The 25,645-nt window shown below is 38.2% G+C and overlaps 1 protein-coding gene across 2 annotated transcripts in view; it reads left to right on the forward strand.

Moving 5' to 3' along the window:
- The window catches only part of arid1b (AT-rich interactive domain 1B), a 400,911-nt gene that overhangs the window by 305,599 nt on the left and 69,667 nt on the right, over positions 1 to 25,645 (forward strand). For both annotated transcript variants that reach the window (XM_057859493.1, XM_057859494.1), the window contains one exon: positions 17,619 to 17,705. In XM_057859493.1, the coding sequence (XP_057715476.1) occupies positions 17,619 to 17,705 (87 nt within the window). The remainder of the gene's footprint in view (positions 1 to 17,618; positions 17,706 to 25,645) is intronic.

Here is a 25,645-nt window from a genome sequence, read left to right on the forward strand (position 1 = left end):
ATAGTATTTAGTTTTCATTCATTTTTAATTCATATTCTGTCCAAACAAGCTTAACAAGAGGCAGACAGACAGCGGAGTGCACCAATCAGCGACGGGCAGACGTGCCGTTAGCAAAGCAACGAGGGCAGGACGAGGGACTTGCGCGCGGAAGTAAACATACGAGGAGAACGGAGTTCATGGCTAGCGCGAGACAGACTGTTGTCACTGTTTCGTGTCGTTGTGTTTTAGCTAATTTAAAACTGAATTTACCGCGGATTGGAACATATTCTCGGCTCTCCCGCCATCCGTGTTGTTGTAGAGACGACTTTCGGCGCGCAAGAGTGACGTTGCTTGTGAAGAACACGTCACGCAAATAAACAAATCTGATTTGTCGATTGATTACGTACCTACTCGAGAGGCTGTGTCCCAGACTTTTCTCTCAGTGTTTGAAAAATACAGGGAGAACAGTCTGGCCGTGCCAGGCAAACACTCAGTTGCCTTGACATTTTTCCGAGTAAGGCCAACGACGTCATGCATCAAGAGAGACAATAGCTAATTAATATGCTCACTCGCCACCCTGTGGTCTGGGGTGTGAATTGCAACCTGTCAAAATGACGGATGGACTTCAGTTTTTTCCGTCACCGTTTTAAAAAACCAGTCAACGACGGAAAATATTCGGTTAACGCAACCCCTGACACACCAGCACCCTATGCTGTGTATGTACAACCTACCCTATCAGTACTTTGCTGTCAGTAACCTCCATTACATTTCATCTACCCCTGCTCCTGTAGGTCACCCTAGGTTCCAGCCTCTTCTGGAAGAGTTGGTTGCTATAGCCATTTCTGTCCTTCTGGCAAAGTCCACCACCATCTGTTTCTACAAATTCCTGAACTGGATACCAAATTTACCCATCACTTGTTCTCTACCCCTGTTAAATCAATTGTATCAATTGCAAACAGCATTAATCAGTTATTTCTGCCTGGGAAGTACAGTACTTCCATTAAACTTCTAAATTTCTCTTTCTAGTTCATAACCTACCTTTGGGGCACAACCACTAATTACTTTCAACATAACACCACTGATATTATATTTCAGTCTCATCACTCTATCTGACACACTTTTCACCTCCAGGACATTCTTAACTAGCTCTTTCTTGAAGATGCAGTAATCCTTCACCCCCACCCCATCTATACAATGGTTAAACAATTTGAACCAGCCTCCTAAGGGTTTAGTCTTAATACCTTTACACCTGCTTTCTGGGATACACAATGGTAACCAATTCCAGTTGAAGTTTCTGTGCTGCTTTTCACCTGTCTTTAGCCTTTTACTCACAGTACTTGAATTGCAGTTAATTGCAATTGCAGTTGAAATTTTCCTAATATTTTCCCACCAAATGTTGCCGTGACTGATCCAGTTGGAAATTCTTTGACTGGCCTCTCATAATTCTTTGGAAAATTTTTAAGATGAATGTCCTTCCTGTCACAGTTGTCTAAGCTTGGAAATGTGGTGTTGTATTGAGAGAGCGATATTAATAATTTTGCCCATATATCTAAGTTGGAATACAAATGTGCTAGGGCTGCAGCTATCAAATATTTTAGTAATCGGGTATTCTACTGAAAATTTCATGGATTAATCGGGTAATCGGTATAAAACTTTTTTTTTTTTTTTTTTTTCTCGGTAAAGAGCCATTATAAATATACATGAGAAAACAAGACATTTCACCAAATATTGACCCATTTTTAGACATTCAATGCCTTTATTTTAGATGTACTGTACATTGTTGAAAACAGCCAACAATTGCATCACAGATGTGACTAGACAAAAAAAAAACTGCTTTCACACTAAAAACTTAAGATCTTATATATATATATATATATATTTTTTTTTTAATCTTTTTTCTTACCTAAAAATGTAATTACACTTGATAACACAGATCACACAGTGTTTTTCCCATGTGTTTCAATTGAATTTCCATTGGTGTCAAGTAGGGCTGTCCCAAACGACTAATTTTCTCCCGATTAGTCAGCCGACTATTTTTACGATTAGTCGACTAATCTAATAATTACATTTTTTTTTTTTTTTTTTTTAACTAATTTAGCAATGAAATTTTTGTTGACGCTTATCAATTCACAAAAAACATATTGGAACACTCAAATCATTTATTAAAGTACAAATAAACACGTAAATAACAATAATAAATCACAAATAAACAATGAGTTCAAATGCTGATAGAATTAACTAGTGTAGCATCCCGATTGAAAAGATGGTCTCTTAAACTGATGGTTTACAACTTTTATTCCATCCTTGATGTAAACACACTGTAAGAGCTACGGTGCACACAAATAAAGCAACACAATTAGAAATTAACAAAAACTTTTCACCTTTTTCCTTTTAAACCTTATTTATATATCAATGAATTGCCTATATGAATTGCCTTTACCTTATTACCTTATCATTGACAATCTCTCCCTTGAGTGCAATCACTGTATATACTGTATATATTTATGACCTATTAACCTTATATAATTTTCTATACCATAAAATAAACCATAACATGAAATAAATCTTTCAATTAGCATTAAGAACAATACTAATAGCACTTATAGGCCCATTGTCAATGAAACATTAGTATTTAGTAAGGCGACAGCACCCTCTGGTGTACAAAAAATGGAGGATAAAAAAAAAAAATTACAAACTGCGTGAAGGCGCTTGAGGTGTTTATTCACGGCCGACGTGCAGCCAAGCTTGGCACTGAAGAGACAGGACAGAAGAGTGTACTCTCCTTAGTTTCTTTGAAATAAGTCAATGTTTTGGACACTCTGGTGCGCTTTTTTTGGCTTTGTGCCGCTTTCCCCGCTTGCAAACAGAGCATCCGACATTCTAACTTTCCACACATATATTTTTTTAACCCTTCATTAACCGTCGAGGGGATGTTGTGCTCGTCGACGGATTTACGTCATCGATGACGTCGACTATGTCGACTAGTCGGGACAGCTCTAGTGTCAAGCTATTTTTAAGTTCTAGTTAAGTTTTAATTTCAAGTCTAAAGTCCCGATAGAATTTTGTGTTTTTGCAGTGTTCAAAATAAATGTATGATACCTGCTGTATTGGAGCACATTAGGCACCAGTGCTACTTAGGGTTTCATCCATCAATGACTACCAAGCTAAAATTGTCAGGTAACTTTATTATGTTTTTATTTTGCACCCTCATCACTCTATAGCGCTGTGTTTTTACAGATTAAATAAAGCCTGTATGAAAGACACGTTAGCCACGTATCGACAGTAGTCATAATTAATAGAAACGTAACCCTCCACAGGGTTAAAGTTACGTTAGCAAGGTACAGTAATGTTAATCTTATTTATTAGCGCTACGTTAACTTAATTTGACCTTCTCCAGAGTATCGCTCCTCCGCTCTCGAAGTAAACGGGGTGCCTTCAGAGGAGCGGGGTTTAGGCTAGCGGTGGCGCCCAGCCCAGGTTTCGGGGGCGGTCATCGGTCGCGGGGTTCAGCTGGGGTTGTGGAAGCGTCAGCGGGGCCGCGGGAAGCCGGGGCCGGACGGGGGTAGTGTTATGCAAGCTCTGTTACAGTGAACACATGAAACAGCGTTGGCCTTGGTCTCCAGCTTGAAATGCACTTTTGACACTTTCTGCTTTTTCTTGGTGCTTCTCTCTTCACTTTCATCGGCTTCTTCATCGTTACCTCTATATTAATGCGTGGTTGAAATCAAATTTATTGGCTGCCTCTCTCTTTTTCCTGTACACACATCAATGCGTTGTGCCCCATTAAAAGTACCGTAATTTCCCGAAATATAAGGACCCGTGTGTAATGCGCACCCCAAATTTACTTGTAAAATCTAGGAAAAATTATTGTACCCGTTTATAACGCGCACCCTAATTTTAGCACCAATAAATTGAAGAATACAAGAAAACAGAGCTTGCGTACAGATACAGAAATGTCATTTTACTGACTGGTGAAACACAGCACAAGCATAGCATATTGGTAGTTCAAAACATTACCGTAAACTGACAATATTTACGGTAATAATATGATTTGACAACTTCTCCAACTTACCACAATCTAGGAGAAAACAAAACAGATGTGACTTTTCTTTTAAAGGCTGCTGTATAACTTGCTTGTTTCATCATGATGAATAAATGTTTCTTCCATGGATTGATACGGTAAAATGAAAGTGAGAACGTAAGTCGTAAATCCGTTAGAGCTCATAGCTGTCGACACAACAGTAACAATAGGAACTATTGTTATTTGGGTTTGAGTTTCTCGAGGGACAGATATAGTTGACGGACACACACAGGAAGTCTGTGGTGTTACGTTTGTTCTGGTCCGAGTTGCGGAGCTGCAATAAACGTTGACTCAAAGGATTTCAAGAAAGTAAATTCTGTGCTTTATGAAGAGTGGAAAAAGCAGAATTTAACACAGACGAAATCATTCGGCCGATCAGTGAAGTATTACCGAAACAAAATGGTGATGTCACGTACCGTAATGGTCGGCAACGGATCGCCGCATACGTTTCTTCAACACAACGTGGCCGTGTCAATGACTAAAAAATCGGTTTGTATATATATATATATATATATATATATATATATATATATATATATACATTATATGATATACAGTATATATATTTCTGTCTCCATCCATGCACACGTTTATAATGTGCACCATGATTTTACAAGTTGATTTGGGGGGGGGAGTGCGCGTTATATTCGGGAAATTACGGTAGTCCGGGCAAAACGTCATGCATAAAGCAAAAGTAAACAATTCCTCGAGGCGGAGAAAATTCCTCGATCAATTGTTAAAAATCGAATTGTTCGAGTAATCATTTCAGCTCTAGAATGTGTTCTGATCACACTCTTCTCTTATCCTGATATTTCCAATGTGGTTTGACAAAACCGATGATTAGACATCATAGACAAGCAGTCCCTAAAAAAAGGTGCTTTACTTGAAGTGCCTCCAGGGCTGTTGAGAAGAGCACAGATCAGTGAGATTGGGATGAGAGTTTGTAAGCGGATACAAGGCACTGAGTGAACAAGGCTGGTTTGGTCCATTTGGTTAGCCCAGGGGGGGCGGGGGGGCAAACTTGTTTTACATTCCATCTCCATCTTTTATAACATAGCCTGTGGGTTGCTTGTAATTGGAGCAAGGAAATGCTTTAGAATTCTAATCTGTGATCACATGAGCGCAGCAGATATAAAGATATCGTTGCTGTGTATTTTCCAAGCATAGGTCAAAAGTCAAGCACAAACGCCTGGAAGGGATCCAGCACAAACGAGACCAGCATGCTCTAGGGTGGCCATTGTTGATAATGCTGTCAGTAAATGACTTCCCCGAGCACAGACAGAAACTCATTTGCAAGCTGCAAAATATCCAAGTGCAAAACACGCCACGGGAATGTTCATGCAAAGTTATTTTTCCTCTGTTACGGGCGCAAGTTATTACAAGAAAGCTGTAGGAGAGAGTAGAGGGGATGAATTTTGATGCAGCGAGGAGGGAGCGGAATATTTTTTCCTGGTCGCACCACTCCCAAAGAGCCTGCATGGGAACACTGCCTTTGGCACTCCCTGTCCCTCTCTCGGCCTCATATTACTTTCATCATGCTCGTGCTCTCTTCTGTTCCCGCTTGTGTCTCACTTTCCCTCGTATCCACCCCCTCGACCCCCACTCTGTGTTTGTATTCGCTCGGAGCATTGCTGTGGTGCTGGCCTCCCACAGAGGAACCAGGCCCATTTTCCCAACCCTTTTCTTGCCTCTGTTTTCCCTCCTCTCCTGTATTCCTCCAGATTGCTCCTGCAGCTCTCGATTCCCTCTTCTGTCCTCCAGTTTTATCTTCTTCCTCCCATTCCCATCAGCACATGAAACTTTCCACCACCCTGATCTTTCCCTCTTCTGCCTCCCCAACATAAAACCAGAAAAATGTCCTCCCCTCTGCTAACAAATTCACACAGCACAAACAAAACATTTTCTCAAGAAGCCTGTGTTAGCCATTTTGACAAATTATGTGCTGATTCCATCCAAGTGGAATATTCAAATTGTAGGACAGTGTTCAATTATCATGCTCTCCCCAACAGGTACTCCTCTCCATCCTGCTCGCTGCATTTTTAGCTTAAGCTGCACTTTTCTTTTACTTACACTTGATACTCAGCGCTGAAAGTAATGAGGATCTCTGGAGAGTGAGAGCGCTTGTTTTGTGAGCCACTGCAGGCCTGCACTCGTCCCCTGCAGGGGTAGTTAAACTGGCATCAGCCCCTGGCTTGGAGAGGCATTGGCTTACACCCATTGAGAGCTAAACCACCATTACTGGAGCGTCTTGTTTATTTTCCTCTCTTCTATAAAGTCAAGAAGGAGATATTACCTTGTTGTGGGTGTGTTGACTGGGGAAGGTGTGTGTACATTTACAGCCTTAGGGCTGTATTAAGAGATGGTGCTAGAGCTGCCCTTTCTCTCGAGTTCACTGTTATGTCTTCAATTTTGTCCTCAAGTTTTGCTTTGGAGGGGTTGGGTCCAACACGCACGAGGCCGACAAAATGAGAAATGACTGCACAGGAAGGCAATCTGGATGTATCATGTAATTAATGCAATCCTCTTCACACCCGCTTTAAATACTTTTCACTTCACTTCAACACTTCATTTTTCAGTTACACATGTATGTTCTAGGTCAACTTCAGCCAAGCCAAGAATATTCTCATATTATTTTTTCAATACCAAATTATGTATTATAAATCATTTCAAACCCGATCAATAGTCTGCTCCACAGATATACAGTGCTGGCAAAAAGTATTGGCACCCTTGCAGTTCTGTCAGATAATGCTCAATTTCTCCTAGAAAGTTATAGCTATTACAAATGCTTTAGTAGTAATATCTTCATTTATTTTGCTTGCAATGAAAAAACACAAAAGAGAATGGGGGGCGGAAATCGTTATCATTTTATACTAGTACAAAACTCCAAAAATGGGGCAGACAAAAGTATTGGTACCCTCAGCCTAATACTTGGTAGCACAACATTTAGACAAAATAACTGCAAACACCGGCTTCCGGTATCCATCAAGGAGTTTCTTACAATGCTCTGCTGGAATTTTAGATTTTTGTAGCCAACTGCTCCAGGTCTCTGAGATTTGAAGGGTGCCTTCTCCAAACTGCCATTTTCAGATCTCTCCACAGGTGTTCTATGGGATTCAGGTCTGGCCACTTTAAGAAGTCTCCAGTGCTTTCCCTCAAACCATTTTCTCGTGCTTTTATAAGTGTCTTTTGGGTCATTGTCCTGCTGGAAGACCCATGACCTCTGAGGGAGACCCAGCTTTCTCACACTGGGCCCTACATTATCCTGCAAAATTTGTTGGTAGTCTTGAGACTTCAATATGCCATGCACACGGTCAAGCAGTCCAGTGCCAGAGGCAGCAAAGCAACCTAAGACATCAGGGAACATCCACCATGTTTGACTGTGAGGACCGTGTTCTCTTCTTTGAAGGCCTCGTTTTTTTTTCCTGTAAACTCTATGTTGATGCCTTTTCCCAAAAATCTCTACTTTTGTCTCATCCAACCAGGGAACATTCTTCCAAAACGTTTTTGCCGTTGTCAGATAAGATTTGGCAAACTCCAGCCTGGCTTTTTTATGTCTCTGGGTCAGAAGTGGGGTCTTCCTGGGTATCCTACCATAGAGTCCCTTTTCATTCAGACGCCGACGGATAGTACGGGTTGACACTGTTGTACCCTAGGACTGCAGGACAGCTTGAACTTGAATGGATGTTAGTCGAGGTTCTTTATCCACCATCCGCACAATCGTTCGTTGAAATCGCTTGTCAAATTTTCTTTCTATGGAGGTTGGCCACAGTACCATGGGCTTTACACTTATTGATGACACTGCACACTTTAGACAAAGTAACATTCAGGTCTTTGGAAATTTGTAGCCTTGAGATTGCCCATGCTTCCACACAATTTTGATTCTCAAGTCCTCAGACAGTTCTTAGGTCTTCTGTCTTTCTTTTAATGCTCAATGTTGTACACACAAGGACACAGGGCAAAGGTTGAGTCAACTTTAATCCATGTTAACTGGCTGCAAGTGTGATTTAGTTATTGCCACCACCTGTTATGTGCCATAGGTAAGTAACAGGTGCTGTTAATTACACAAATTAGAGAAGCATCACACGATTTTTCAAAGGGTGCCAATAATTTTTTCCGGGTCATTTTTGGAGTTTTGAGTAAAATGATAATGATTTGAAAAATGTTCCCATTTTTATGGATGTTTTTTCATTGCAAGCAAAATCAATGAAGATATTGCAATCATCTTCTGGGAGAAATTGAGCATTATCTGACAGAATTGCAGGGGTGCCAATACTTTTGGCCAGCACTGATTGACTATTTCGACTTACAAACAAGGTCCTGGAACAAATTAACTTCGTATATAGAGGTACCACTGTATAAACATTCATATATATATATATATATATATATATATATATATATATATATATATATATATATATATATATATATATTAGGGCTGTCAAATTTATTGCAATAACGGGCGGTAATTAATTTTTTTAATTAACCACGTTAAAATATTTGACGCAATTAACGCACATGCCCCTCTCAAACAGATTAAAATGACAGCAAAGTGCAATGTCCACTTGTTACTTGTGTTTTTTGGAGTTTTGTCGCCCTCTACTGGCGCTTGGGTGCGACTGATTTTATGGGCTTAAGCACCCATTAGCAATGTGTAATTATTGACATCAACAATGGAGGGCTACTAGTTTATTTTTTGATTGAAAATTTTACTGATTTTATTAAAACGAAAACATTAAGAGGAGTTTTAATATAAAATTATTAAATGCCAATAAAATGCCTGCTTGTTGATTTATTGTTGTAATAAACAAATACAGTACTTATGTACTGTATGTTGAATGTATATATCCATCTTGTGTCTTATCTTTCCTTTCCAACAATAATTTACAGAAATATATGGCATATTTTATAGATGGTTTGAATTGCGATTAATTACGATTAATTAATTTTTAAGCTGTAACTAACTCGATCAAAATTTTTAATCGTTTGACAGCCCTAATATATATATATATATATATATATATATATATATATATATATATATATATATATATATATATATATATATATATATGTATATATATATTTGTGTGTGTGTGTGTGTGTGTGTGTGTGCGCGTGCGTGCGTGCGTGCGTGCGTGTGTGTGTATATATATATATATATATATATATATATATATATATATATATATATATATATATATATATATATATATATATATATATATATATATACATACACGTATATACACACACACACAGTATTTTCCGCACTATAAGGTGCACCTTCAAAGCCTTCAATTTTCTCAAAAGACGAATGAGGGCCTTAAAATCCGATGCGTCTTATATATGGATTAGTATTGGTTAGGGTTAGGCTACATTCCCTGTAACACAGCTCCATCTAGTGGATGCATAACACAACCCAAACCACTAGTATTACTACTACTACTACCACTGCGCCTTATAATACGGTGCACACTATTTATATATATGTATATAAAAAGTTTTAAAATTGGCCATTCATTGAAGATGTGCCTTGTACTCCAATCCTCTTATAGTGCAGAAAATACGGTACTCTTTTTGTATGCTTTAAGTGTCTTGAGTTATAAGTGGTTGTACGTCGTCGTACGTTGTCGTAAGTGGTAAACATGAGTGGTCAAACACTTTATAACTACCCAGTCTATGTCCATAAAAACGCTTGCCTGCCACTTCGATTTCAACACACCTTATATGTGTCAATTAATAGATTCTGTAGATTATGCTATTATGCTAATAAGACTTAAAACTAAAAAGTTTTTTTTTTGTTTGTTTTTTTGTTTTTTACCAGTGAAATTTATACTGGGGCACTGCAGATTAATACTGGGGGACGTGTCCCAGTGAAATATGTCTGGCGACATCCATGCATCTTTGCGTCCCCCTTTATGGATCCAAAAGTTGGTAATAGTCGTTAGGCCAACTTGTTTCAAAGAGAGGACGTGTTTTTTAAATAATGATGCATTGGCAACTGTCTGAATTCGTTTACAGTTCAGGTTTAGACTGACTTGAACAATACCCATTAGCTTGACGAATCCCAAGAGAAAAACACGGCAGCTGTCATGGTGGCTTCCTGATCAGTAGAAAGCGAGCTTTAAACGGGAGCAGGTCATCGCAATGATGACATCACAAGCATTATGTCCAGTTCTTCTTGAATGGTCTTCAATGGTGCAGCTCTTGTACCTGTATGAAGGCACCTTATGACAGCCTTATGACTCTCTGTAAGGGATTTTTCTTGCTATCAAATGTTAAAACAGATCAAATTAGCCAGGACCTTCTACAATTGAATAACTGACTTGTCTTCTTTTCACAACAAACACCAAGCCAATGTCACAAAAACTCATTTATAAACACATGCAGTTACTCCAAAGCTTAATATTAGTCAAGCCCTGAAACAAAACAGAAATATGGCCACAAGTCTTCCCCCCTCAGCTTTGAACTTAACAAGCTTTTGCGTTTGAATTCCTGATGAAAAAAGCTTCAAAGACTACATTCCCTCTCTTCAAAAGAAGACTCCGGGTTGCCTTGACAGTACTTGTGAAAGAGGAATTTTAAACGTGTTTTTTGTTTTTACCAAAGAGCATTATCGCCCCAAAATAAAAGCAAATAACCTCTGTTACTTTAGGCCGTGTTGCCTTGTATCATGGGAAAAGTGTGCAAAATTGTGTTCACTAAGTAGGCTATATTTTTATATTTATTAAATGAATGTTATTTACCTCCTCAGTGGAATATTCAAAACAAATGTTCGCTCCTTCGACATGCAGTCTTTTCTGATGCTCCAATACATTGCGAGATGGGGTCTTCTTTGTTAAAATGGCATACTTGTCATTAGCAATAGTAAAATTGACATTGTTGTGCTCATTATTTTTAAGTTACTGAGACAAGCACAATTCATAAAATTTGACTGTTGTAAATACTGTGAATGTATTGAACATGCCTGGTTGTGGATATGGATCATAACGTTTAAAACATAACATGTTCGAGAATCAGATGTTTTTTTTCCCTCAAATGTCACAAATATTTTCCAATCCAATGTAAAAGTTTTCCGTCAGATGGTATGTGGAAGAATCATTGCCGAACTACAATTCTGTTGTATTTAACTTTTTTTTTGTACATACATTGGATAATCTTAAACACAAGTTAATTTTAAAACGTGTTTATTCTTGACTTGTGCTCAATATATTTTATCTGGACTAGACACGTGTGTACACGCATGCATTTAGGCAAAACACAAAGGCTGTGTGAATACTTCAGTTATACATTATACGCATGCAAACGTGCGTGGTTAGAATGCAAGTGCGTCCATAATCATACATGTCAGGTAAATACATGCACGAGTCTGCTGCAATTGGATAAACACAAGCTTTTCAATGACACGCACACACATTTGTATCCAAAGCTACGAAGACGACCTGCATGGCAGAAGCATTTCCATACAAATTATTATTTTTTGTGTGTATACAGGAAATGATATACTGCTGACATTTAGCTCTTCCTCTCTCTCCAAGCAGCACATGGGGAAGAACTGCGTGTCAGAGATTCAGTGTATGAATTATTAATGGTACAGATTAAGCGTGCCAGGACTCACCGTGGAGCCTGTTTGTTTTATTTAAGCATAATTATTTAATGGCATTTCGGGTGAGGAGAGGAGGGAGAACGAGGGAGAGGAGGTTGTCAGGGAGAGATAGGCTTTGTTTGGACACTAATTGGTAGTGAAATAATTACGAAGTGCTGGAAGCTTAACTAGAGTGAAACAGGGAGGGGCTGAAGCTTTATCAAACTTCTGCTACTCTTATCTGTTCCCGTTGTTCTCTTCGTCATTGAGGCTCACTGTTTGAGATTCTTTTCCATTTTCGCTTTTTGTCATCTCCCTTAATCAGTCTCACATACATGCAAAAGCCTTGTTGTTACTGCTTGTCTCATTTTAGGCGAGACATTGCGTAGCTGTGTGGTAGGGGCAAACTCACACACACAAGCAGGCACACAACACAATCTGCTGCCACCATCAGTCTACCATCGAAGCAAACAAGGTCTGACAGCAAAGCTGATGCCTGGCATGCACCCGCGCCTGCGTGAGCGAGCACATACACATGCGAACACACTTTCACTCATATCGACAAGTCATTTCATTAGTTCAGTCTATCTTCCAAACTAAAACAGTTTTGTAGTTCACTCTGGAGGAACAAATCACACTTAGTTACTGCGTTTTGTAAAGGTTCAGATTACTAATGCGTTAGATTACGGTGATCCCTCGTTTGTCGCGGTTATTGGGACTCCCAACCCCCACAAAAATCGAAAGAAGAGGCGGAGTTAATTCACATTAAATATATATATATATATATATATATATATATATATATATATATATATATATATATACATACATATATACATACATACATATTGCCCTGCGATTGGCTGGCAACCAGTGCACGGTGTCCCCTGCCTACTGCCCGTAGTTAGCTGGGATAGGCTCCAGCACCTCCGCGACCCTTGTGAGGAGAAAGCGACATGGAAAATGAATGAATGAATGAATGAATAAATATATTTATAGTGTCTCACCTATATGTATGTATATAGTGTATATATGTATATATATGTATATATATATATATATATATATATATATTAGGGCTGTCAAAATTATCGCGTTAACGCGCGGTAATTAATTTTTTAAATTAATCACGTTAAAATATTTGACGCAATTAACGCACATGTCCCGCTCAGAAAGTATTCTGCCTTTTGGTAAGTTTTACAGCAAGGCTTTTTGCGCTGTCCAACAGCGAACTCTTGTGGTCGCTTTCCGACATGGTTTATTATTTTCTTCTTTTCTTTCTTCATTATGGCTGCACGACGTCTCGGGCTGATAATGTTGTGCTTATATGATCCTTGGACAAGATTTGTCCGTAAGTATGGTTGTTGTAAAGAATGTACATATTATGTTAGTAAGCGAAATGTTATATTTTTTGTATGAGACGCTTTTTGTTTATGTTTAGTGAACCTGTATAGCGTGGTAAGCTAACGTTGTTGCTAATGCAATGCTTGTGTACTTTTATTTTGTAGTTTTACGACGGTCTAAAGAGGACAATGGTTTGAGGCCATTTTTTTAATAAATCAGATGAAAAAGGAAGAAGTCTAATTATTAAGGCGTCGTTCACTAGCTGTCTAGCTTTGGAAAAAGTAGACGCTTCGGAGTGAGGACAGCATAGACAGATTTAAATGACAGTAGAGTGAAATGCCCACTACAGTCCTTATGTACCGTATGTTGAATGTATATATCCATCTTGTGTCTTATCTTTCCATTCCAACAAATTATTATACAGAATATATATATAATTTACAGAAAAAATATAGCATATTTTATAGATGGTTTGAATTGCGATTAATTACGATTAATTAATTTTTAAGCTGTAATTAACTCGAATAAAAATGTTAATCGTTTGACAGCCCTAATATATATATATATATATATATATATATATATATATATATATATATATTTATATATATTTATATATATATATATATACACTTTGACACAATGAAAAGTAGTCTGTGTGCAGTTTATATAACACAGTTAATTTATTTCCCCCTCTAAATAACTCCAAATATAGCCATTAAAAGTGAGTACACCCCTTAGAAACTAAATCCCTAAATGTCCAAATTGAATACTGCTTGTTATTTTCCCTCCAAAATGTCATGTGTGTCAGCATTGCTGCAGAGATTGAAGAGGTGGGGGTCGGGGGGTCATTCCCACCACCATGCTTGACTGTAGGCATGACACACTTATCTTTGTACTCCTCACCTGGTCGCAGCTACACATGTTTGAGACCATCGGAACCAAACAAATTAATCTTCGTCTCATCAGACCATAATACATGGTTCCAGTAATCCATGTGCTTTGTTGACATGTCTTCAGCAAACTGTTTGCGGGCTTTCTTGTGTACCGTCTTCAGAAGAGGCTTCCTCCTGGGGTGACAGCCACGCACACCAATTTGATGTCGAGTACGGAGTATGGTCTGAGCACTAACAGGCTGACCCCCCCACCTCTTCAATCTCTGCAGCAATGCCGATAGCACTCCTGTAACGAGTCACATGACATTTTGGAGGGGATTTTTTTTTTGGGGGGTGTGGTCAATGTATTTATTCAGATTTATAACAGCACTGGAAAGAGATACATACATAGTGTATAAGACATGTTTAAACAAAAAAACCTTATATGTATATACATATTTTAATAAATGGTTTTAAGCTCTGCAAATGTAAAAATCATGATATAAATGAGATATACAGTATATAAAAAAAGAAAACAATGATTTATATATATAGTAACATATTGAAACAGAGTTAAAGAGTATCTGTTGCAGATAATCTGAATTAATGTGAAAAAAATGATTATCTTGTCATTCAACCAAGTAATGCATGCTAAAATTTAGAATTAAATTAGTTCTCTAAAACCAAAATGAATGGATTGTTTCACTTGAATTCTTGGTATAAGAATGACTTGTGTTCGGAATATTTTTTGCCTTGTAATTGTGTGAATTTATTTTGTGTGTTTTTTCAAGTCATGAATCAAAATTCATGCTACATATCTGAATTCCAATGCGCATGCAATAATTGAGGTATGCAAACAAGAAAAATTAATGAGTAAATTTTCCTCATTTAGTCGGTCATTTATTTTAGTGAGATGGCTAAACAAATACCGCAATTTTCGGACTAAGAACTGCATTTACTTTAGTAACTTTTTGAAAAAATGTATCTCAAAGAGTAGTTTTACTAAGCCATACTTTACTTTTACCTGAGTAGATTTGTGAAGAAGAAACACTACTCTTACTCTGCTACTTTGGGCTACAGTAGTCATTACATTTTTCCTCTTTATACTACATATTAGATTTAATTTTTTTTGCCAGAGACACCAACAGTGGCTCAACCAGTTTCACCAATGAGATTTCGCAATAATAATCACATGACTCCATTATACTAATCAGACTCAAGCTTGTCGTGCTATGAACACGCTGGCCCGTTCAATAAGTGGTGCCTTTGAACCACCGTAAAATATGAAGTATTTGACATAGAACACCACCATCAGCATGACTAGGAAGCACAGATTTTAATCTCTCTCCCAGATTTATTTGGCAGCATTTGACCTCGGAAAACCAGAGATATGATCCTTTTCGTTTCATAATGGGGAATATGTTTTTTCCACTACAGAGCACTCATGCTTTTTGGACGAATAATGCTTAATTTCTGCAGATTTTTCTCTCTCACCAGAATATAGTATTTTTCGCTGTTTAATTTCTTTGTCTGATAGCAACATGAGGTAAGTTTTCAGGTTTAGTCGATTTGAGCGACGCCAGTGGACAAAAGCGGTAGTGTTTTGCCTTAAGAAAGACTGTGTTTCCAATAGGACCAGCGCACACCAGCAGAGTGTCATAAAATGGTGATCTCCTTTTTGTCAGCAGATGGATTAAATGACATTTGTATTTCCAGCGGTAATGTGAAAGATGAATAGTAATAAGGTAATGAATCCAGTTGTGGCCAATAAATAGCATATAACAGTTTGCAACTGTGTGGCTTAGGGTGGCTAAAGCCCTGACCCCACCCGACTCGTCAGCACTGACGAGTTCAGCTGGGGGTGCATCACGCCAGCGATTGAAAGCCGGGCCAATGTTTCATTTTTTCCTGGTAGCCTCTCTTTTTTCCCTCCTTGAACAAAACTTTTTGGCTCTTTTGTTGCTCTGTCATCTTTGCAGAATTCGCGTGAAACCTTTCGCATCTTCATAATGAATGGGAAAGGGGGAAGTGATGTATACCGTAAAGCAGTCAGCACATTTGTATGCACATTTGTATTTTTTTTTTGTGTGTGGCAGGGTTCCTGCCACCCTCCTCAAAGTTAATTAGTGCCGGTAAGCGATACAGACCCCCTCAAGATCTAAAAGAGGTGTCATTCAACTAGTTGTAAGTTGACGTATCACGTATCACAAATGTTATGAAAATATTTTATAAAGTTACCTATTGTTGCTGATATGCTATAGTACAGTATAATAATAACAGTTCATATAGATAACTGTGCTGAGAAAAAATACCATTGTTTAGAAAATTTTTTTTAAGTATTCTGTTCACTTTTTTACTTGTACTTGAGTACAATTTTTTGGATGACTACTTTTACTTGAGTTATACAGTATTATTTTTAAGTAACGCTACTCTTGAGTAAAATTTTTGGCTATTCCACCCACCTTTGCTTTTAGTGTGGCTTTTATATTAACAAATACAATTTTAAATTCTCTTTTATCATTTGGTGGTTGCGGCTTATAGTAGGTGGCGCCTTATAGTCCAAAAATTAAAATAATTAACCCATCCAAGTTTTAATCATTTCCTTATAATTGTTCCTGCAATGCTGCAGCTTTGCATTTTATAATATTTTCATCTCATAGATATAAAGGCATGTGGCTAATGTTTCCACTGTTAAGGGTTGCTTCAACTGTTTCACATGGCTGCATACGCTTCCCTCCCTTTATGTTGACAAACTAACTAATCGAATATTCTCTTTGAAGTAGTGCTGTTGGATCCACTTGTGTGTAAAGCAGGGGTCGGTGTGGGAATGTGTGCACATGTATGTGCGTGCATATTTATTTACTTGTGTTTTTTTTTTTTTTTTTGCAATTACTTTTATTACTTTCACGTATGTGAGTGCTTGTGACTGTAGGCGGCCCCGTGGAATGAAATGTTGTTTATGCAGTTTTATGCGAAGCAATTATGTTGACTTAATTGGGTTTGTTTATGTGGCAAGTGTGCCACCTCCAGTTATGTATTACTGTTACTTTTGGCAGCTCCAACACATGCTCCTGTGTAAAAAAAAAAAAAAAAATGTGCGTTTATTTAGACAGAGGTATACATTCTTTTTGTCTGCGGGATAGCAAAAATTATTTTGTCACTCGAACAAAAAGGGGTTTGCTGCCAATTGAATACAGTTACCCTTTTTGTTTTTGTAATTCTGCATGCATTGTGCTTTAAACAGTGAATTATTCACTTCATCAACAGCCAGTATGAAGAGGGAAACTGTTTAAAAGCCTGACTTCAAAATAAAAGGTTATATTTGCCAGTTTCTCTCCTTGCTGCAAGCCAAATCAATCCACTACGGTCCTTGTCTGGCATTGTCCTAATCAGACTCTCAACTTCTTATTGGATTTCAATAGAACCTGCGCAGCCCAAAGACACGCACAAGTCCCTAATCGATGATTTTCAAATGGCTCTGGTTTCCTACTGGGGGTGGTTCCCATGTTTAAATGCTTACACAAAGAGGTGGCAGAGGGTCGAAAGACTCAACATGTCCTCTAGAAGTGCATTTTTTGTTTAACTGATACCGTTTATACACACCACTTCACGGACGGTGATTGTGTTGAGTGCTCTGTGTGAATGTGAAGCTTCATGTTTCTTGGCAAAAATCTAGAATTCATGTGGTGGTCTACAAAATACACGGTTGGAGTTCAGTATTTTCACCTTTTGATTTGATGTCTTCCTAAAGGCTCCACCTCAAATCCACCGAGCTCTGGAAATGGACCGGATGGATCCCGCCCACCTATCACCCGATCACCAATGGCTCAGGAGGGAGGTATGTACATACAATCTTCAGTGTGTGTACATGGATATGATATTATTATTTACAGTTTATTAGATCCATCATGTACACGTGTGTAAAAGCATACAGGCACAACTTTAAAAAAACAACAACTGAATGTTGTGAAAACCCCCAATTTATTTAACTCGTTTGATACGATACGTGAAACTAATATGCTCAGTTCAGCTTCATTCAAAACGGGCCTTTTTCATTTTATATCAGTTGCAATGATTATGGCTTGCTTATTCTCAATCTGATAAAATTAGAATTATATATTGTGTTGAAAAAAAACTTTATGGTAAACTACTACCCATCACGTATTAAAAAAAATATCTGAGCCTCTAATGTTCTGGAAGTCTTGTTCAGTAGTCACCACAGTTATGGAGAATACCCCGGTATTGTACTAAAGACTGTTATTGACATGCTTCACAAGTCAGACCTGCCACAAAATATCACTGTTCAAGATGTTGGCTGTTCTTAGTGTATCCAAACATGAAAACAAAGCTGAGTGGAAGAAAAAAAATGTGGTAGAAAAACAACACACACTAACAACATGGAAACAATGGGTTTGAGGGGACTGACCTATATGATATTTACTACAAATGCATGTGATTGACCAGCAAAGTCACATGACCGAATACCCCTTTGAGAGTCTATAGAGTATTGCCAAGAGGAAGGTGAGAGGTATCAAAGCAACTCCGGCTGATTGCCTCCAGGCCATACCATATTGGTGCAGTAATGTAATGTCGGCAATAGGAGTATTAATTGCGTATGAACCCAGTATTAATAGCGTATGAACAAACATAGAACTCAGGAGTAGGCATGTGCTGTTATGATATTCTGATGGTATGATAACCTTAAGCCAAAATATCAAGGTATCACGGTATTAAATCAAGTCAATCACAGCTCTAAAATGTGTTACTTTGAGATATCTGGGTAAAAAAAAGAAGAAAACTTTTTTCCATTTAACAGGATTTTTATTTTTCTAAAAAATATAAGCAAATTGGAACATAAGTATCATGTAAAGTCAAATAAATTGGGGAAAAAAACCAAAATATTCTTAAAAAAAAAAAAGAAAAAGAAAAATGAAAATAAATGCAATTCTTTAGGTGAGCCTTAACCCACAGCCACAGCTCAACATTATTACCGTCAGAACAAAAATGATTATTTTCTATAAAAAGCACACGTGTATGACTCGTATTATGTTTACATTATACAAGCACTCTTTCTCAACACACACTGTTTCCAGAGAGAAAAAAACACCATATTTTTTACCACCGCTAGTCACACTAAACACGCTGGAGTTAACTTTCGTAGCTGGTGGTAAACGTTCATGACAGCGTTTACTAACCTTTCATCTTGTATAAATGCAAAATCATATTGGAGGTATTGCCTCTTCGGCAGCCACCCTCCTCAAACATGTTTTACTTGTCGGTTGTCCTTCCTCCTCTATGCCACGGCCATCTGTCACTTTTCTGTTGCCGAAGTAATCCCATACCAGCGATTTCATTTTCTTCGATGGGGGGAAAAGTTCGGGAGTTTCTCCTCCTCCAGCCATCGTGTAGCACAGCTGACTCACTGACACTGAGCAAAACCGGTAGGAGAGGGTTGAGCCTTACAGTTGCAAGTGAGGGATTTCTCCATGCATTTTTGGCACATAAAAAAAAAGCTAATACCTTAGGGACGGTATGACGGAAAATTTTTGCGATTTTGAAACCTTGACGTTTTCATACCACAGTATACCTTGAAACCGGAAATCGGCACATGTCTACTCAGAAGACCAACATTTTTACAGGAAAAATAATTATATTGTTCCTTATGTAATTGGTGTTGATTTGGTGGCTTTTGTAGCAGTAAACTACATATAATCCCCCAAAAGAGAAGAAATATAATCTGGAAATTTTTCGTTCTCTGAACTGCCGTGGTATTCAAATTTAATATGTTCCTTGACCATGTTCGTAACTCAGAACACATTAAAAATATCAAAACATATTTTCATCATGAAATATTAATATTTATCATAATTCATGTATTTTATATGCTATAATTTATGAAGCATGCAGAGTTCTTTTGGGTTCTTACATTGTCTCTTTGTTGCTGCTGCTGCTGCTGCTGCTGCTGCCTTCGTATGATTTACTATATGAACGTGGAGAGCTCAATGATGTCTATTCTATTAAGGCATTTGCCAAACATGTATTTAAAGGTGATGTATGAATTATGTATACCAAATTATAAAGTGGATGAATGCAACATTCCACTTTCAAATCTTTAGTCATTAGACAACGGAATGTATTTAGAACAAAACACAAGAAAGGTCCATGAAACTCTGATTCATTAACTCATGGAAGTATGAATTAAAAAATATTTATAGTCAAAATTAAGATAAAAAATCACAGACTGATCTTTGGAGAATTCTAAGGTTCAGATTTTGTCCTAAATGGTCTGCTGGGAAGAGCTCCCACACCTTGATTAGGGCGTGAGTCAGATGACTATCATATGACATGACCCTGGGGTGCTCAGTTGGATTCAGGTCTGGGGAATGGGCCAGTAGAGCAGTCTAGTCCATAGCAGTAAGATGCCCATGTCACACTACACCACAATGTCCTCTGAAATTGGGTCAGATGATCTCATTCAAATAATAGAATGGAATAGATAAGAGAATGGGTCTTTTTAATTTTGGGCAGCCAGTACAAAGAGTATTAGTCAGACTAAAATTCGCTCTGTTGTTTTCACAAATTACACTGGTTTACAAAATTTGGGAAAATATCTACTTCAGAGATAAAAACTGCTAAATCACACTTTCTGGTGAGGACATGGACTGGGAAATAAAAGGTTTAGTGCTGGTTGGCTAAAGTATTCAAGTTAGTTATTACAAAGGTACATTGGTGTAATTATGTAATATCAGTTTACAAGTTACTACATTTGACATGAGATGGATATACAGTATCAGTGTGTGCCACCGCTGATGAAATATGCCTACATGAATGCATTTTGTCCAGTTCCAAAACAGTAATCAATTAATACCAATTTTCACCTTAATTGCTTGGATTTGAACATTTTGGAGAGATACTGGATCTTAAAAACTATAGTAGCCAATTGACACTTTTGAACTCATGTTTCTTTTTTAGTGACCCAAATTTAGTAAAGTCTCCCTGCTATGATCCTGTCATGCCTTGTGCTGAGTTTAATCAAGATTTTGCCCGAGTGTGTCTGGTCATCATGATTACCCATTGATTTCAGTTGTTGTGGCCTGCTCCTTGTGTCTTGACCAATCCGCTGCCTTCTGTATCAACCACCTGTGTCTCATTGTCTCTGTATTTAAGTTCCCCATGTGCTGTCTGTTCTTGTTGGATCTTTGTCAATCCAAGTGTCTCTCCAAGTGTCTGTTCTCTGTTCATGTCTGTGCCCCACAGTAATTTTCCTACCCAGCCTTTCGCTGAATTAGGTTGGTACTTTGCTTTTTTTTTTTTTTTTTGGGTGGGGGGGAGGGCATTTGTTTGTACTTTGTTTCATCAGCAAAATTAAAAAAATTTCGAGTTGATCACCACTCTGCCTTGCTGCCTTTGCGTTTTTGCCGCCAATAGTTTCCCTGCGTTTGGGTCCCCCATGCCACCGTCTGACAGCTCCAGGAAGCATTTACATTTTGGGGATTTAGAATTAAAGCCCATTCCTTTCCTTCAAACTGAACTATAAAGTATTATACCATTAGTTATTCGGTCATTTTTTTTATTCACAACAGCAATAATATACAGTGATCCCTCGCTACTTCACGCTTCAAACTTTGCGCCCTCAATCCATTGCGGATTTTTTTTTCAATTAAAAAAAATACAGATGAGCTGTCCCGAGCCGATCGCGTAGTCTCACTCTCCCTCCCTCCTTCCCTCTCCCTGCTCTTTGTTGTTCAGGCAATGTGCTGGAGTTACTTATTAAAAATAACGATGATTGATAGATGTCTTCTGTTTGATCTTGCCACGATCCCTGGAAGCCTAGGCATCAAAGTGCCGCATGCGTCAATCATCATTAAATTGTTAAACAGTTTCTGTGGCAACTCATTGTATGTAAGTTGAGAGCGGAGTTGAGTGGATTAGTTTAATGAATCATCTAATAAAAAAGACAAGCATTTTTATACTTTATTCTTGTTTAAACATAATTCGGTGGGACATGTTGAAATTTATAATCATTACATTTGAAGTGCTTGAAGACCATTTATTAAACGACATAAGTCGTGGGAAAAAAGTGAAAAAAACATGTCTTATATGTATCTCCTATAAATCTGAATACATACATTTACAAACTGGGGAGGGGTGCTACTTTGCAGCGGGTTCTGGTTCCCATTAACCGCGAAAAACAAGTGATCACTTTACTCGATACTGTATCTTGTCTATCTGTAGCTATCTATTCTGACCTACGTATAATATCGTTTTCAACAAGGCTTAATTCATAAAATTTGGGTTATAAGTTGTTCTATGGGTGTTTTTCTAGTCATTATGACCAATCCATTGTAATATGTAAAAAATAGCTTTATAGACATCATTTCAAACATTGCTCCTAAGACAAGACAGAGAACTGGATCTAACATAACTGGAATGTTCCCCTCGTCAGCTTCAGCCTGTCAGACAGAGGAAGTGGATGAGGGCAGCTCTGTGGAAGGTTGTTTTCCAGCCAGATGAAAATCCAGTTGGAGATTTAATGCTGCTCTCGGATGCCTTTAAACTCTCCAATTCTAGTCTAGAGAAAATACAGAGCTGGTTAAAAATGCTGTTGTTTGTGTGTTTCGTCCTAGCAAGAATTACGCCCTTTCAACACACACGCGCGCAAAGTCTCGCAAACACTCCCACTTTCCTCAAGTGCTTGCCTCCCTTAAGAGCCTCTCTCATCTCTTCATTTCGATAAATATGCTGAATGTCCCTTCCCACTTTTTCCTATGTATGCTTTGCTGGCTGCCTCCTTTGTTCACTCTGCCAGGAAGCGGGAGAGAATTGTGTGTTTGCGTGCGTGCGTGCGTGTATCGGTCTCTGTGTGCGTGTGTGTGTTCTTACTGGGGAAGCAAACCAAGCAGAAAGACAGAAATCCTTGAATGTGTTATTTGCTTTTAGCACTTTCTACATTGTTCTTCTCCTCCATCCATTTTCCAGGCAATTTAAAGTGCGGTATTACACACTATTTTTTTTCCTCCTCCTCCTCCACATCCTCGTCTCCCAACATCCTCTCATCCTAATGGAAGCAAAACATTACAATAATGTCCTCGCTCCTTAAACCCAACACTCGCAGCCTAAGCACTTTCAGGGCCCAATCACTGCTCTTTCCCTCCCACACACTTTTTCTCCGACTGTCTTGGCCTCTGTCGCTTTCCCATACACACGCACGACATTTATTGCATACGTTATCTGCCCCCATACAGTCAGAGACACAATTATGTTCACGCATGCAAACAGACACACTCACTGCCCAATATATTAGGCACACACACAGCACAGCCATATGCACAGGTCACCAGCCTTTTTGAATATGTTATTTCTATAAAATACTGCCAGTGTTTCCACTGTGAGAAATGAGTCTGCCATTTCTCACTGTTTCTGATATTTTTTTGTATTTACATGTACAGTTCTGGCCAAAAGTATTAGCACCCCTGCAGTTCTGTCAGATAATGCTCAATTCCTCCCAGAAAATGATTGCAATTACAAATGTTTTGGTAGTAATATCTTCATTTATTGAGATTTCAATGATAAAACACAAAAGACAATGAAAAAAAGAATTAAATCATTATCATTTTCCACAAAACTCTAAAAATGCCTGGCTAAAAGTATTGGCACTCTTTGAAAAATCATGTGATTCTTCTCTAATTTGTGTAATTAACAGCACATGTTACTTACCTATGGCATATAACAGGTGATGGCAATAACTAAATCACACTTGCAGGCAGTTAAAATGGATTAAAGTTGACTCAACCTCTGTCCTGTGTCTTTTTGTGTACCACATTGAGCATGGAGAAAAGAAAGAAGACCAAAGAACTGTCTGAGGACTTGAGAAGCAAAATTGTGAGGAAGCATGGCAAGTCATTCTCCAAAGACCTGAATGTTCCTTTGTCTACTGTGCGCAGTGTCATCAATAAGTGTAAAGCCCATGGCACTGTGGCTAACCTCCCTAGATGTGGACAGAAAAAAATTGACGAGAGATTTCAACGAAAGATTGTGCGGATAATGGATAAAGAACCTCAACCAACATCCAAACAAGTTCAAGCTGTCCTGGAGTCCGAGGGTACAACAGTGTCAATCCGTACTATCTGTCGGGGTCTAAATGAAAAGGGACTCTATGGTAGGATACCCAGGAAGACCCCACTTCTTACCCAGAGACATAAAAAAGCCAGGCTGGAGTTTGCCAGAACTTACCTGAGAAAGCCAAAAACGTTTTGGAGAAATGTTCTCTGGTCAGATGAGACAAAAGTAGAGCTTTTTGGGAAAAGTCATCAACAGGAAAAAAAAAAAGGCCTTCAAAGAAAAAAACACGGCGATGTTCCCTGATGTTTTGGGGTTGCTTTCCTGCCTCTGGCACTAGGCTGCTTGACCGTGTGCATGGCTTTATGAAGTCTTAAGCATAGCAACAAATTTTGCAGCATATTGTAGGGCCCAGTGTTAGAAAGCTGGGTCTCCCTCAGAGGTCATGGGTCTTCCAGCAGGACAATGACCCAAAAACACACTTCAAAAGCATTAGAAAGTGGTTTGAGAGATAGCACTGGAGACTTCTAAAGTGGCAAACAATGAGTCCAGACCTGAATCTCAGAGACTTGGAGCAGTTGGCCAAAGAAGAATGGTCTACAATTCCAGCAGAGCATTGTAAGAAACTCATTGACGGATACCGGAAGCGGTTGTTCGCAGTTATTTTGTCTAAATGTTATGCTACTAGGTATTAGGCTGAGGGTGCCAATAGTTTTCGGTTTTTTTTTTTTTTTTATTCTCTTTTGAGTTTTTTTTTAATTGCAAGCAAAACAAATTAAGATATTACTACCAAAGCATTTGTAATTGCAATCACTTTCTGGGAGAAATTGAGCATTATCTGACAGAATTGCAGTGGTGACAATACTTTTGGCCAGCACTTTACAGTACCTCCCAAAAAAGACTCATTTGTTAACCATATTTCTTTTTAAACTTTCTTGCATTGATGAATAATATATTACTTTTCCATTTTTACCTTGTGTAATCATTTTTATTTATTGACTAATATTTACATGTATTTTTGCAATTTAGGGTGTACTGTTTCAAATATTGACTTAGAAGTGTGTGTGCATGGAGCAGAGTATGCAGTGCTACTAATTTTACATTATATTTACTTCAAATGGGAATAATGTTTAACTACTCTATAGGACCGAGAGAGCAAGAAAATAGATGCTTTAAAATGACCAGTTTAAAAGAAAAGCTTGGAAAAAAATCATGAAAAGAATCGATTTTTTTTTTGAAAATTGATCTATTTTTGGGGCCAGATCGGTGCACAATAATAAACAAATGACTGCCTATTGAAATGTTGATTCAAATCAATTCTTAATATTTTTTGACTCAGTTCTTCTTCTGCTCTTTTTCTAAACTGAATCATTCAACTCAGAACCTTTTTATCCTTTAAGAGCAATTCAGCAAACTTTCCCCATTTGTGTTAGATCCTGAGACCTTTCTGTGGGTTTTAAATAAGAACATGCAGCTTGAGAGTGAGAATCCCAGACGAGGATCGCTCCAAATGTCAATTTGAATGGTCGAGGCGAGTTTTAGCCTGAGAGGCTTTAAGGCACCTATTGACAGGGCAGCTTAGAATAATGAAGCAGCCATGGTCAAATCGGTAGCTTACTCTGAACATGCAGAGCGCTTTGCCCACTTACACAATAAGGTTTGAAGTCACCCTCTGTGGATGAAGCTAACAGTTCAAGGGTTGTGACACGCTTAATACAC

This window comes from Corythoichthys intestinalis, chromosome 15 (assembly GCF_030265065.1).
Source record: "Corythoichthys intestinalis isolate RoL2023-P3 chromosome 15, ASM3026506v1, whole genome shotgun sequence".
NCBI lineage: Eukaryota > Metazoa > Chordata > Actinopteri > Syngnathiformes > Syngnathidae > Corythoichthys > Corythoichthys intestinalis.